We start from the raw sequence: 14,571 nt of genomic DNA on the forward strand, positions 1-14,571 counted from the left end.
ACACTGAACCATTAAAGCCACTGTAGCCTTCACTCCTGTCTGCTACTGCACACACGTGTGTTACACTGAACCATTAAAGCCACTGTAGCCTTCACTCCTGTCTGCTACTGCACACACGTGTTACACTGAACCATTAAAGCCACTGTAGCCTTCACTCCTGTCTGCCACTGCACATGCGTGTTACAATGAACCATTAAAGCCACTGTAGCCTTCACTCCTGTCTGCTACTGTACACGCATGTTGCACTGAACCATTAAAGCCACTGTAGCCTTCACTCCTGTCTGCTACTGTACACGCGTGTTACGCTGAACCATTAAAGCCACTGTAGCCTTCACTCCTGTCTGCTACTGTACACGCGTGTTACACTGAACCATTAAAGCCACTGTAGCCTTCACTCCTGTCTGCCACTGCACACACGTGTTACACTGAACCATTAAAGCCACTGTAGCCTTCACTCCTGTCTGCCACTGCACACACGTGTTACACTGAACCATTAAAGCCACTGTAGCCTTCACTCCTGTCTGCTACTGCACACACGTGTGTTACACTGAACCATTAAAGCCACTGTAGCCTTCACTCCTGTCTGCTACTGCACACACGTGTTACACTGAACCATTAAAGCCACTGTAGCCTTCACTCCTGTCTGCCACTGCACATGCGTGTTACAATGAACCATTAAAGCCACTGTAGCCTTCACTCCTGTCTGCTACTGTACACGTGTGTTACACTGAACCATTAAAGCCACTGTAGCCTTCACTCCTGTCTGCTACTGCACACGCGTGTTACACTGAACCATTAAAGCCACTGTAGCCTTCACTCCTGTCTGCTACTGTACACGTGTGTTACACTGAACCATTAAAGCCACTGTAGCCTTCACTCCTGTCTGCTACTGTACACGCGTGTTACACTGAACCATTAAAGCCACTGTAGCCTTCACTCCTGTCTGCCACTGCACATGCGTGTTACAATGAACCATTAAAGCCACTGTAGCCTTCACTCCTGTCTGCTACTGTACACGTGTGTTACACTGAACCATTAAAGCCACTGTAGCCTTCACTCCTGTCTGCTACTGCACACGCGTGTTACACTGAACCATTAAAGCCACTGTAGCCTTCACTCCTGTCTGCTACTGTACACGTGTGTTACACTGAACCATTAAAGCCACTGTAGCCTTCACTCCTGTCTGCTACTGTACACGCGTGTTACACTGAACCATTAAAGCCACTGTAGCCTTCACTCCTGTCTGCTACTGCACACACGCGTGTTACACTGAACCATTAAAGCCACTGTAGCCTTCACTCCTGTCTGCTACTGCACACGCGTGTTACACTGAACCATTAAAGCCACTGTAGCCTTCACTCCTGTCTGCTACTGTATACGCGTGTTACACTGAACCATTAAAGCCACTGTAGCCTTCACTCCTGTCTGCTACTGCACACGTGTGTTACACTGAACCATTAAAGCCACTGTAGCCTTCACTCCTGTCGGCTACTGCACACGCGTGTTACACTGAACCATTAAAGCCACTGTAGCCTTCACTCCTGTCTGCTACTGTACACGCATGTTGCACTGAACCATTAAAGCCACTGTAGCCTTCACTCCTGTCTGCTACTGTACACGCGTGTTACGCTGAACCATTAAAGCCACTGTAGCCTTCACTCCTGTCTGCTACTGTACACGCGTGTTACACTGAACCATTAAAGCCACTGTAGCCTTCACTCCTGTCTGCCACTGCACACACGTGTTACACTGAACCATTAAAGCCACTGTAGCCTTCACTCCTGTCTGCCACTGCACACACGTGTTACACTGAACCATTAAAGCCACTGTAGCCTTCACTCCTGTCTGCTACTGCACACACGTGTGTTACACTGAACCATTAAAGCCACTGTAGCCTTCACTCCTGTCTGCTACTGCACACGTGTGTTACACTGAACCATTAAAGCCACTGTAGCCTTCACTCCTGTCTGCCACTGCACATGCGTGTTACAATGAACCATTAAAGCCACTGTAGCCTTCACTCCTGTCTGCTACTGTACACGCATGTTGCACTGAACCATTAAAGCCACTGTAGCCTTCACTCCTGTCTGCTACTGTACACGCGTGTTACGCTGAACCATTAAAGCCACTGTAGCCTTCACTCCTGTCTGCTACTGTACACGCGTGTTACACTGAACCATTAAAGCCACTGTAGCCTTCACTCCTGTCTGCCACTGCACACACGTGTTACACTGAACCATTAAAGCCACTGTAGCCTTCACTCCTGTCTGCCACTGCACACACGTGTTACACTGAACCATTAAAGCCACTGTAGCCTTCACTCCTGTCTGCTACTGCACACACGTGTGTTACACTGAACCATTAAAGCCACTGTAGCCTTCACTCCTGTCTGCTACTGCACACACGTGTTACACTGAACCATTAAAGCCACTGTAGCCTTCACTCCTGTCTGCCACTGCACATGCGTGTTACAATGAACCATTAAAGCCACTGTAGCCTTCACTCCTGTCTGCTACTGTACACGTGTGTTACACTGAACCATTAAAGCCACTGTAGCCTTCACTCCTGTCTGCTACTGCACACGCGTGTTACACTGAACCATTAAAGCCACTGTAGCCTTCACTCCTGTCTGCTACTGTACACGTGTGTTACACTGAACCATTAAAGCCACTGTAGCCTTCACTCCTGTCTGCTACTGTACACGCGTGTTACACTGAACCATTAAAGCCACTGTAGCCTTCACTCCTGTCTGCCACTGCACATGCGTGTTACAATGAACCATTAAAGCCACTGTAGCCTTCACTCCTGTCTGCTACTGTACACGTGTGTTACACTGAACCATTAAAGCCACTGTAGCCTTCACTCCTGTCTGCTACTGCACACGCGTGTTACACTGAACCATTAAAGCCACTGTAGCCTTCACTCCTGTCTGCTACTGTACACGTGTGTTACACTGAACCATTAAAGCCACTGTAGCCTTCACTCCTGTCTGCTACTGTACACGCGTGTTACACTGAACCATTAAAGCCACTGTAGCCTTCACTCCTGTCTGCTACTGCACACACGCGTGTTACACTGAACCATTAAAGCCACTGTAGCCTTCACTCCTGTCTGCTACTGCACACGCGTGTTACACTGAACCATTAAAGCCACTGTAGCCTTCACTCCTGTCTGCTACTGTATACGCGTGTTACACTGAACCATTAAAGCCACTGTAGCCTTCACTCCTGTCTGCTACTGCACACGTGTGTTACACTGAACCATTAAAGCCACTGTAGCCTTCACTCCTGTCGGCTACTGCACACGCGTGTTACACTGAACCATTAAAGCCACTGTAGCCTTCACTCCTGTCTGCTACTGTACACGCGTGTTACACTGAACCATTAAAGCCACTGTAGCCTTCACTCCTGTCTGCTACTGTACACGCATGTTGCACTGAACCATTAAAGCCACTGTAGCCTTCACTCCTGTCTGCTACTGTACACGCGTGTTGCGCTGAACCATTAAAGCCACTGTAGCCTTCACTCCTGTCTGCTACTGTACACGCGTGTTACACTGAACCATTAAAGCCACTGTAGCCTTCACTCCTGTCTGCCACTGCACACACGTGTTACACTGAACCATTAAAGCCACTGTAGCCTTCACTCCTGTCTGCCACTGCACACACGTGTTACACTGAACCATTAAAGCCACTGTAGCCTTCACTCCTGTCTGCTACTGCACACACGTGTGTTACACTGAACCATTAAAGCCACTGTAGCCTTCACTCCTGTCTGCTACTGCACACACGTGTTACACTGAACCATTAAAGCCACTGTAGCCTTCACTCCTGTCTGCCACTGCACATGCGTGTTACAATGAACCATTAAAGCCACTGTAGCCTTCACTCCTGTCTGCTACTGTACACGTGTGTTACACTGAACCATTAAAGCCACTGTAGCCTTCACTCCTGTCTGCTACTGCACACGCGTGTTACACTGAACCATTAAAGCCACTGTAGCCTTCACTCCTGTCTGCTACTGCACACACGCGTGTTACACTGAACCATTAAAGCCACTGTAGCCTTCACTCCTGTCTGCTACTGCACACGCGTGTTACACTGAACCATTAAAGCCACTGTAGCCTTCACTCCTGTCTGCTACTGCACACACGCGTGTTACACTGAACCATTAAAGCCACTGTAGCCTTCACTCCTGTCTGCTACTGCACACGTGTGTTACACTGAACCATTAAAGCCACTGTAGCCTTCACTCCTGTCGGCTACTGCACACGCGTGTTACACTGAACCATTAAAGCCACTGTAGCCTTCGCTCCTGTCTGCTACTGTACACGCGTGTTACACTGAACCATTAAAGCCACTGTAGCCTTCGCTCCTGTCTGCTACTGCACACGTGTGTTACACTGAACCATTAAAGCCACTGTAGCCTTCACTCCTGTCTGCTACTGCACACGTGTGTTACACTGAACCATTAAAGCCACTGTAGCCTTCACTCCTGTCTGCTACTGTACACGTGTGTTACACTGAACCATTAAAGCCACTGTAGCCTTCACTCCTGTCTGCTACTGCACACGTGTGTTACACTGAACCATTAAAGCCACTGTAGCCTTCACTCCTGTCTGCTACTGTACACGTGTGTTACACTGAACCATTAAAGCCACTGTAGCCTTCACTCCTGTCTGCTACTGCACACGCGTGTTACACTGAACCATTAAAGCCACTGTAGCCTTCGCTCCTGTCTGCTACTGTACACGCGTGTTACACTGAACCATTAAAGCCACTGTAGCCTTCACTCCTGTCTGCTACTGTACACGCGTGTTACACTGAACCATTAAAGCCACTGTAGCCTTCACTCCTGTCTGCCACTGCACACACGTGTTACACTGAACCATTAAAGCCACTGTAGCCTTCACTCCTGTCTGCCACTGCACACACGTGTTACACTGAACCATTAAAGCCACTGTAGCCTTCACTCCTGTCTGCTACTGCACACACGTGTGTTACACTGAACCATTAAAGCCACTGTAGCCTTCACTCCTGTCTGCTACTGCACACGCGTGTTACACTGAACCATTAAAGCCACTGTAGCCTTCACTCCTGTCTGCCACTGCACATGCGTGTTACAATGAACCATTAAAGCCACTGTAGCCTTCACTCCTGTCTGCTACTGTACACGTGTGTTACACTGAACCATTAAAGCCACTGTAGCCTTCACTCCTGTCTGCTACTGCACACGCGTGTTACACTGAACCATTAAAGCCACTGTAGCCTTCACTCCTGTCTGCTACTGCACACACGCGTGTTACACTGAACCATTAAAGCCACTGTAGCCTTCACTCCTGTCTGCTACTGCACACGCGTGTTACACTGAACCATTAAAGCCACTGTAGCCTTCACTCCTGTCTGCTACTGCACACACGCGTGTTACACTGAACCATTAAAGCCACTGTAGCCTTCACTCCTGTCTGCTACTGCACACGTGTGTTACACTGAACCATTAAAGCCACTGTAGCCTTCACTCCTGTCGGCTACTGCACACGCGTGTTACACTGAACCATTAAAGCCACTGTAGCCTTCGCTCCTGTCTGCTACTGTACACGCGTGTTACACTGAACCATTAAAGCCACTGTAGCCTTCACTCCTGTCTGCTACTGCACACGTGTGTTACACTGAACCATTAAAGCCACTGTAGCCTTCACTCCTGTCTGCTACTGCACACGTGTGTTACACTGAACCATTAAAGCCACTGTAGCCTTCACTCCTGTCTGCTACTGTACACGTGTGTTACACTGAACCATTAAAGCCACTGTAGCCTTCACTCCTGTCTGCTACTGCACACGTGTGTTACACTGAACCATTAAAGCCACTGTAGCCTTCACTCCTGTCTGCTACTGTACACGTGTGTTACACTGAACCATTAAAGCCACTGTAGCCTTCACTCCTGTCTGCTACTGCACACGCGTGTTACACTGAACCATTAAAGCCACTGTAGCCTTCGCTCCTGTCTGCTACTGTACACGCGTGTTACACTGAACCATTAAAGCCACTGTAGCCTTCACTCCTGTCTGCTACTGCACACGTGTGTTACACTGAACCATTAAAGCCACTGTAGCCTTCACTCCTGTCTGCTACTGCACACGTGTGTTACACTGAACCATTAAAGCCACTGTAGCCTTCACTCCTGTCTGCTACTGCACACGTGTGTTACACTGAACCATTAAAGCCACTGTAGCCTTCACTCCTGTCTGCTACTGCACACGTGTGTTACACTGAACCATTAAAGCCACTGTAGCCTTCACTCCTGTCTGCTACTGCACACGTGTGTTACACTGAACCATTAAAGCCACTGTAGCCTTCACTCCTGTCTGCTACTGCACACGTGTGTTACACTGAACCATTAAAGCCACTGTAGCCTTCACTCCTGTCTGCTACTGTACACGTGTGTTACACTGAACCATTAAAGCCACTGTAGCCTTCACTCCTGTCTGCTACTGTACACGCGTGTTACACTAAACCATTAAAGCCACTGTAGCCTTCACTCCTGTCTGCTACTGTACACGCGTGTTACACTAAACCATTAAAGCCACTGTAGCCTTCACTCCTGTCTGCTACTGCACACGCGTGTTACACTGAACCATTAAAGCCACTGTAGCCTTCACTCCTGTCTGCTACTGTACACGCGTGTTACGCTGAACCATTAAAGCCACTGTAGCCTTCACTCCTGTCTGCTACTGTACACGCGTGTTACACTGAACCATTAAAGCCACTGTAGCCTTCACTCCTGTCTGCCACTGCACACACGTGTTACACTGAACCATTAAAGCCACTGTAGCCTTCACTCCTGTCTGCTACTGCACACGTGTGTTACACTGAACCATTAAAGCCACTGTAGCCTTCACTCCTGTCTGCTACTGTACACGTGTGTTACACTGAACCATTAAAGCCACTGTAGCCTTCACTCCTGTCTGCTACTGCACACACGTGTTACACTGAACCATTAAAGCCACTGTAGCCTTCGCTCCTGTCTGCTACTGTACACGCGTGTTACACTGAACCATTAAAGCCACTGTAGCCTTCACTCCTGTCTGCTACTGCACACGTGTGTTATACTGAACCATTAAAGCCACTGTAGCCTTCACTCCTGTCTGCTACTGCACACGTGTGTTACACTGAACCATTAAAGCCACTGTAGCCTTCACTCCTGTCTGCTACTGTACACGTGTGTTACACTGAACCATTAAAGCCACTGTAGCCTTCACTCCTGTCTGCTACTGCACACGTGTGTTACACTGAACCATTAAAGCCACTGTAGCCTTCACTCCTGTCTGCTACTGTACACGTGTGTTACACTGAACCATTAAAGCCACTGTAGCCTTCACTCCTGTCTGCTACTGCACACACGTGTTACACTGAACCATTAAAGCCACTGTAGCCTTCGCTCCTGTCTGCTACTGTACACGCGTGTTACACTAAACCATTAAAGCCACTGTAGCCTTCACTCCTGTCTGCTACTGCACACGCGTGTTACACTGAACCATTAAAGCCACTGTAGCCTTCACTCCTGTCTGCTACTGTACACGCGTGTTACGCTGAACCATTAAAGCCACTGTAGCCTTCACTCCTGTCTGCTACTGCACACGTGTTACACTGAACCATTAAAGCAGGAGCAGAAGTGGTGGCTCAAGCTACTTGTTAGTTGTTAGAAAAGAACTAGAAGTCAGAATTTGGAGAAACAGAGCCGCTACAAAGCGAACTTTTTCTTTCTTTTAATGTGGTGGAAAGGGGCTTCCATAGATTTCTGTGTGTGCACACGGGATTGACCGGGCGTTTACCTGTGCTAATTAGGAACAACTGGCACGCGCTTTCAATTTACAAGGATTCATCATTATAAGAACAAAGATGCGAACAATTCCACGGTTTAAGAACACGTCATGAATCTAGACTTCTCAAGGAAGACATTGGTGAATGAGACCCAGTGTTAGAAATGAAGTATTTAGAGGAATTCATCATCTCTAAGGGTATTTACCTCTAAGAGCGATTATACGGAAAAGTAGCCAAGAGTATATTTGCCTGCGTCATTTAGTGGCTACACTATGTCTTTAAAATAATCCCTAGGCAGTAATCTGAAAAGGCACTGATTTCCACTCAGTGTCTTCAAAACACCACGCTGATGTATGACATGTCTTTTATCTGTAATAACTTAGTTTCATCTAAAAACATCCATTTCAGATTATGACTACAGGGGCTTGGTTGTGTTCCTAAAAATTTCTCTTTTAATAAATTTCAGTCTGAACTCGAAGCAATACATAGGACTGCAACAGCCCCTTTATGAATGAGCCACTGAATAACCCATGTGACCTACTGAATGACCCATGAGATCTACTGAACAACCCATGTGACCTACTGAATAACCCATGTGACCTACTGAATGACCCATGAGATCTACTGAACAACCCATGTGACCTACTGAATAACCCATGTGACCTACTGAATGACCCATGAGATCTACTGAACGACCCATGTGACCTACTGAACAACCCGTATGACCTACTGAACGACCCATGAGATCTACTGAATGACCCATGTGACCTACTGAATAACCCATGTGACCTACTGAACAACCCGTATGACCTACTGAATGACCCATGTGACCTACTGAACGACCCATGTGACCTACTGAATAACCCATGTGACCTACTGAACGACCCATGTGACCTACTGAACGACCCATGTGACCTACTGAACGACCCATGTGACCTACTGAATGACCCTCTCTTACTGCCACTCTTTAGCTCCCAGTTAGTTTAAAATGATTTCACTTCATTTTACAGCTAGATGTGTCTTGCTCTAGAGAAATGCATTATCCTATAATGCATTACTCACTACATGGTGTCCAAAACTGACACATTGGTCTGACAAACAGCTTTTGTCTGTTCTGTGGTCACCCACTCCAGACTCAGGCCTGGCTCAGCATTCCGGATCACACTGGTCTGTTTCAGGCTTCACTGTAAACAGGTCACTGAGTCTTATGTTGTGCTATTGTCTAAGTTATTATTATTATCTGCTCACTTACAAAGCACATTCACCAAGAGGCTCTTAGACTAAGTACCCTTGGCTAATTAGCAAAACCACTCAAGAGCAGGTTCCTGCAGACACCAGGTCTCCTGGTCTCTTACACGGGCAGACAAAATCGTCAGTGCCTTTATGGTTCTTGCTCGGCTTCGAGAGGGACAGAGGGGCAGTAACAGACAGAGAAAGACAGAAAAAGACAGAAACTGTGATTGCACAAGATGGTTTGAAACATCCAGACATGATCCTGCTCGTCAGTTTGACTGGGAGCCAAGACAATGACACATCCACAGAGTGCTTATCACTCATACACGCTCGCATGCGCATTCACAATTTCATACACACACAGTTAGAGATGAAATATAATAAACACAAATGCGTAGATTGCAAAAGAGCTGAAAAAAGAAAGAAGACTCACTTGTGGCCAGAATGACAGCCCTGGGGTCCTTCAGAGAGAAAAGAAAAAACATCTTAAACTGAAGACCTCTACTGTAACAAAACATTCAGTGTGCGTGTGTGTGTGTGTGTGTGTGTGTGTGTGTATGTGTTAAATGTACACTGCCTGGCCAAAAAAAAGTCACACACTCTAATATTTCATTGGATCACCTGTAGCTTTGATGACGGCATGCATTCACCATGGAATTGTCTCGCCAACCTCATGCAAAGTCACAACATTTATTTCCGTCCAGAGTTGCATTCATTTTTGGCTGAGATCTTGTTGACGATGGGAGAGTAGAACCACTCTGTAAAGTCTTCTCCAGCACATCCCAAAGACTTTCACTGGGGTTAAAGTCAGGACTCTGTAGTGGCCATGTGTTAAAATGATTCCTCATGCTCCCTGAACCACTCTTTCACAATTTGAGCCCGATGAATCTTGGCATTGTCGTTCTGTAATATGCCCATGCCATCAGGGAAGAAAAAAATCCACTGATGGGATAATCTGATCATTCAGTACATTCAGGTGCTCAGCTGACTTCATTTTATTGTCACATAATGATGCTGAGCCTGCACCTGACCAACCGAACCCCAGATCATAACACTGCCCCCAGAGGCTCCAAATCCAAACAGCGACTTTTTTTTTGCCAGGCAGTGTACTTGAATGTGTCTTTGCATATATGTGTGTGTGTGTGTGTGTGTGTCTCAGGGAGCAGGGGGGGTGTTACCTGTCCTTTATAACTGGCGATGTTGAGTTCAGGAAACTCATCGGAGAATCTCAGAGAGAAATTGACTGCATTACACAGATGAGCACAGACATGGATCACTAAAAACACACACACACGGTTACATTAATGAACACACATGGATACGGAGACAAACACACACACACGAAGGTACATCACTAAACACACACACACACTCACGCACACTTCTGATATGTCTGTGACTTATATGTCTGCTAATGGTCTGAATCTCAATGTTCAGCATTTTGTCAAATATTGATAAAATGGGCCTATTTTTAATTCAAAAAGATTTTTCTGTGAAATTATTTCAGTAAACAAGCATTTCACCACTTTTCGTTGCTTACTTTTTGCAGCCCAGTATGTACATCAGTGCACAGACACACTGAGCCAGAATAACCTATGGGTTAGGGTTAGGGTTAGGGTTAAGCCTATGTCTTTCTGACCCTAACTCTGCAGCAAGAACAGGACTGTCACCTAACAAGTGTGAAGTGACTATAATATATATGTGTGGGGGTGTGTGTGTGTGTGTGTGTGTTTGTGTAAGACAGCCTATCCATCTCAGAGAGTGAGACATGTCAATAGAAACATCTGTACATCTCATACACACACTTCTCCCCCTCGACACACACACACATAAACCCATACACACATACAAATACTAACAAACACCCACCCCCACACCTGCCAGCTGTCATTACACCGCTGGAGCGCAGAATAGGCCTGGCCTAATTAGCCCCACCCCCTCTCTCATCCCCCGCCCCCCTCCAGGTTCCACAGAGCTTTTAATATTATGAGCGACTGTGAGATTGGGTCTGCAGTCTACAAACATCCCACAGGAATAGTTCAGTTTTCTCCTCTCTTTCTCTCGGCCTGACTAACCAGAGAACACACAGATGGCCACTCCACACACCACGTGAAACGCTTTACTCTTATCCAGCAACCGCCGTAACTTTCTGCTGTTCACCTAAGACAGACACACAGACAGACAGAGTGAAAGAGACCGTGAGAGAGTGAGTGAATGAGAAAGAGACTCTGTATGTCCAGTGTGTTTGTCTGGAATAGGGCAAGTGCGTGTGTGTGTGTGTGTGTGTGTGTGTGTGTGTGTGTGTGTGTGTGTGTGTGTGCGCGTGCGTGCATGTCTATGCGTTTGTCTGGAATAGGGTAAGTGTGTGTGTCTGGAGTTGGGCAAGTGTGTGTGCGCGCGTGTGTGTGTGTGTGTGTGTGTGTGTGTGTGTCTGTGTGTGTGTGTGTGAGCGTGCGTGTGCGTGTGAGTGTGTGTGAGTGTGTGTGTGCATGTCTGGAGTAGGGTAAGTGTGTGTGTGTGTGTGTGCGTGTGAGTGTGAGTGTGAGTGTGTGTGTGTGCGTGTGCGTGTGCGTGTGCGTGTGCGTGTGAGTGAGTGTGTGTGTGCATGTCTGGAGTAGGGTAAGTGTGTGCGCGTGTGTGTGTGTGCAAGCGTGCGTGCGTGCGTGCGTGCGTGCGTGCATGTCTGGAGTAGGGTAAGTGTGTGTGTGTGTGTGTGCGAGTGTGTGTGTGCATGTCTGGAGCAGGGTAAGTGTGTGTGTGTGTGTGTGTGTGTGCGTGTGAGTGTGAATGTGAGTGTGTGTGTGTGTGCGTGCGCGTGTGCGTGTGCGTGTGTGCGAGTGTGTGTGTGCATGTCTGGAGTAGGGTAAGTGTGTGCGCGTGTGTGTGTGTGCAAGCGAGCGTGCGTGCGTGCATGTCTGGAGTAGGGTAAGTGTGTGTGTGTGTGTGTGTGAGTGTGTGTGTGCATGTCTGGAGTAGGGTAAGTGTATGTGTGTGTGTGTGTGTGTGCGTGCGTGTGTGTGTTTTACCCTGTGTGACTGGCGAATGAAGGTGAGAAGAGTTCTGCACATGGGAAGCAGGATTAAAGTACAGTTGAGGTTGAGCACAGCGGCTGAGGCTCTGCTAATGCACAAACCTAACTGCAAAAAAGGGCACAGCAATAAACAGAGCATTAGCGCCCCCATCAGGAGTGGTGGTCAATGCCATAAACATGTGCATTTTGTGCTTACATTAATAATAGACACCCTCATCCAGGGACACTCACAGAAAGTCAAGAGAATTTGGCTGACAGACTCATTTCAGTGAAGGGTCTTGACCGCTAATCATAATATGACACAGTCACTGATCACACACGGAAGTCCAACTGGTATGAACCATCCAAAATATTTTATACTCAAAGACACTTCAGCAGATGGCAAAACTATATCACATCTAGGTAGGATTTCAACAACTCTCTCTCTTTCTCTCACTCACACACTCACTCACTCACACACACACACACACACACAAACACACAAACACACACACACACACACACACACAAACACACACACACACTGGGTAATCAGATCTGAGACAGATAAATGTCTGGTCTCTCACTGTCTCTCATTCATTCCCTGTAGGGGATGCTGGCATTCCTACTCATTTCCAAATTCTCTCGGAAAACCAGACATGCCAGCACTCGCATTTATCCCTCTGAGGGAATCCCCCCAACACACACACACACACACACGCACAGAGGAATGACTACAACACAGAGGGAACAATGCGAGAAAGCGAACTAAGTGCTTTTAGGTCTGACAGTATCTAATGTAAGTTAAACATGACAAACACATCTCTGTCTCCGTTCTCCTCCATTCCAACAAATAATCCATTTTTCTGACTCAGACCCTGAAGAGGACAGAGTAAGCAAAGACAGCTGCAAGAGAGCAATGACTGGAACCATGTACACCTCCCATTAGAGAGAGGGAGGGAGAGAGAGAGAGAGAGAGAGAGAGAGATTTCTGGCAATGCTGCATCAGACAAAGGAAGAGCAGGCTACTCTCTTTTTATGTGTGTGTGAGAGAGGGAAGGAGAGAGAGAGAGAGAGAGACACACACACACACACAGACAGAGAAAGACTGTTGTGTGTTTCTCTACACTAGGCAATCCCTTGTGACGATCCTTCGGCTGACTGCTATGAGTTTGAGAGGCATTCTCATCATGGTTCACAGCATATTTAAAAACATATATCTGAGCTTTCGTAACTGAATTATCACGAATCATTGAATACGACAAAGTAATGATACAGGAAATCTGGAAATCTTACCCCCAGCATCCTGTGTAAGTAGTGATATTGTTGACCACTGTTATACAAGACGAACGTTCTCCAGAAAAGCCACACGTTCAAACCGACCCAAAGCGCCTGTTCGACGACAAACGGCAAATAAAAAGTCATGTCAACAATCACACGCGAGACTTCTCAAGACTTCTGATTTTCAGGTTACTGTAATGGGATGACGGACAATGAAGTCGCAAAGTTTCATTTCGAATCAAATTAGAAACCTCATAACGCGCTTAAAATCGACTGTAGTCTTACCAAAATTAAATGTTTACACCCTTCGTTCGTCAACCAGTTTCTCCATGACAAAGCCATGTCCCTCTCCCGGGCGCGACCAAAAAAAACTTTTTCCCTGTTTGTTTCCTTTCCTCTTCCGATCTGCTACTGTGAAAATCAGATATCCATAGCACAAGTATGATGTTAAAACGTCCTCCCTCCTTACACAAGTATTACAATCCTTATCGTTTTTTCACTCCTTATGGTGTCGTCCAGTGGCAGTTGTGACTGGAGGAGTGTCAACCGTTTCTCCGTTACGGCGTGCAGCTTCTCGAGCGCTATGACTTCTCTATGTCTGTCTCTCTGGACCGGCTGCATGCGCTCAGCTAAACCGCGACGTCGCTTTCCACGTTCCCACAGTTGTGTGTATACTGTGGTCTACGTAACCACATAACGGAAACGAGAACTCATGACTGAAAGATTTGACCATGAAGTTGAGCAGATTTAAAAGCCATCTGTTTCACTGTTACAAATGCAGTGGTGTTACAAATTTTCATTTTTTCATTTTACATGTTTAAGCTCCGTATCGCATATGGCAGTAAAATGGGCCAAATTCCATATGATCGAGAACTGCGGTTAATATAACATTGTTTGAGATCATTTTGATGATCATTTTATGATGTTCTTTGAACAACGATCAAATATGACCCCCTCAGGCGTTGCTGAGATTTGTATGGTTCGTGTCGTTATTTGTTGCGGCTGCATCTGAAATGTTTAGATGTTTGATACTGGCTCCACCTGCTGGCATATCGAGATCATTGTGTTTATTTTCTTGGTCTTTTGCTCCTCGCCTGAGTCCACTCCGAAATCTCGCAGCTCTTTGGCAAGTTGGGTTGGCGCATGGGAGCGAGAGAAGGGGGACATCGCTTAGGATCTGTGGGAATCTCAGGCAGACTCTTCCCAAACAACAGCTTTAACTATTTTT

At 46.9% G+C, this 14,571-nt stretch overlaps 1 protein-coding gene across 1 annotated transcript in view; it reads right to left on the reverse strand.

The window, feature by feature from the left end:
• The window catches only part of nox4 (NADPH oxidase 4), a 41,714-nt gene extending 28,029 nt beyond the window's left edge, over window positions 1–13,685 (reverse strand). The window contains exons 1-6 of the mRNA XM_030777615.1: window positions 13,629–13,685; window positions 13,359–13,454; window positions 12,079–12,189; window positions 11,128–11,212; window positions 10,231–10,328; window positions 9,486–9,513 (exon numbers count right to left, since the gene is read on the reverse strand). Of these exons, the coding sequence (XP_030633475.1) occupies window positions 9,486–9,513; window positions 10,231–10,328; window positions 11,128–11,212; window positions 12,079–12,189; window positions 13,359–13,454; window positions 13,629–13,685 (475 nt within the window). The remainder of the gene's footprint in view (window positions 1–9,485; window positions 9,514–10,230; window positions 10,329–11,127; window positions 11,213–12,078; window positions 12,190–13,358; window positions 13,455–13,628) is intronic.
• Between the last annotated feature and the right edge of the window lie 886 nt (window positions 13,686–14,571).

Source organism: Chanos chanos, chromosome 6 (assembly GCF_902362185.1).
Source record: "Chanos chanos chromosome 6, fChaCha1.1, whole genome shotgun sequence".
Classification (NCBI taxonomy): domain Eukaryota; kingdom Metazoa; phylum Chordata; class Actinopteri; order Gonorynchiformes; family Chanidae; genus Chanos; species Chanos chanos.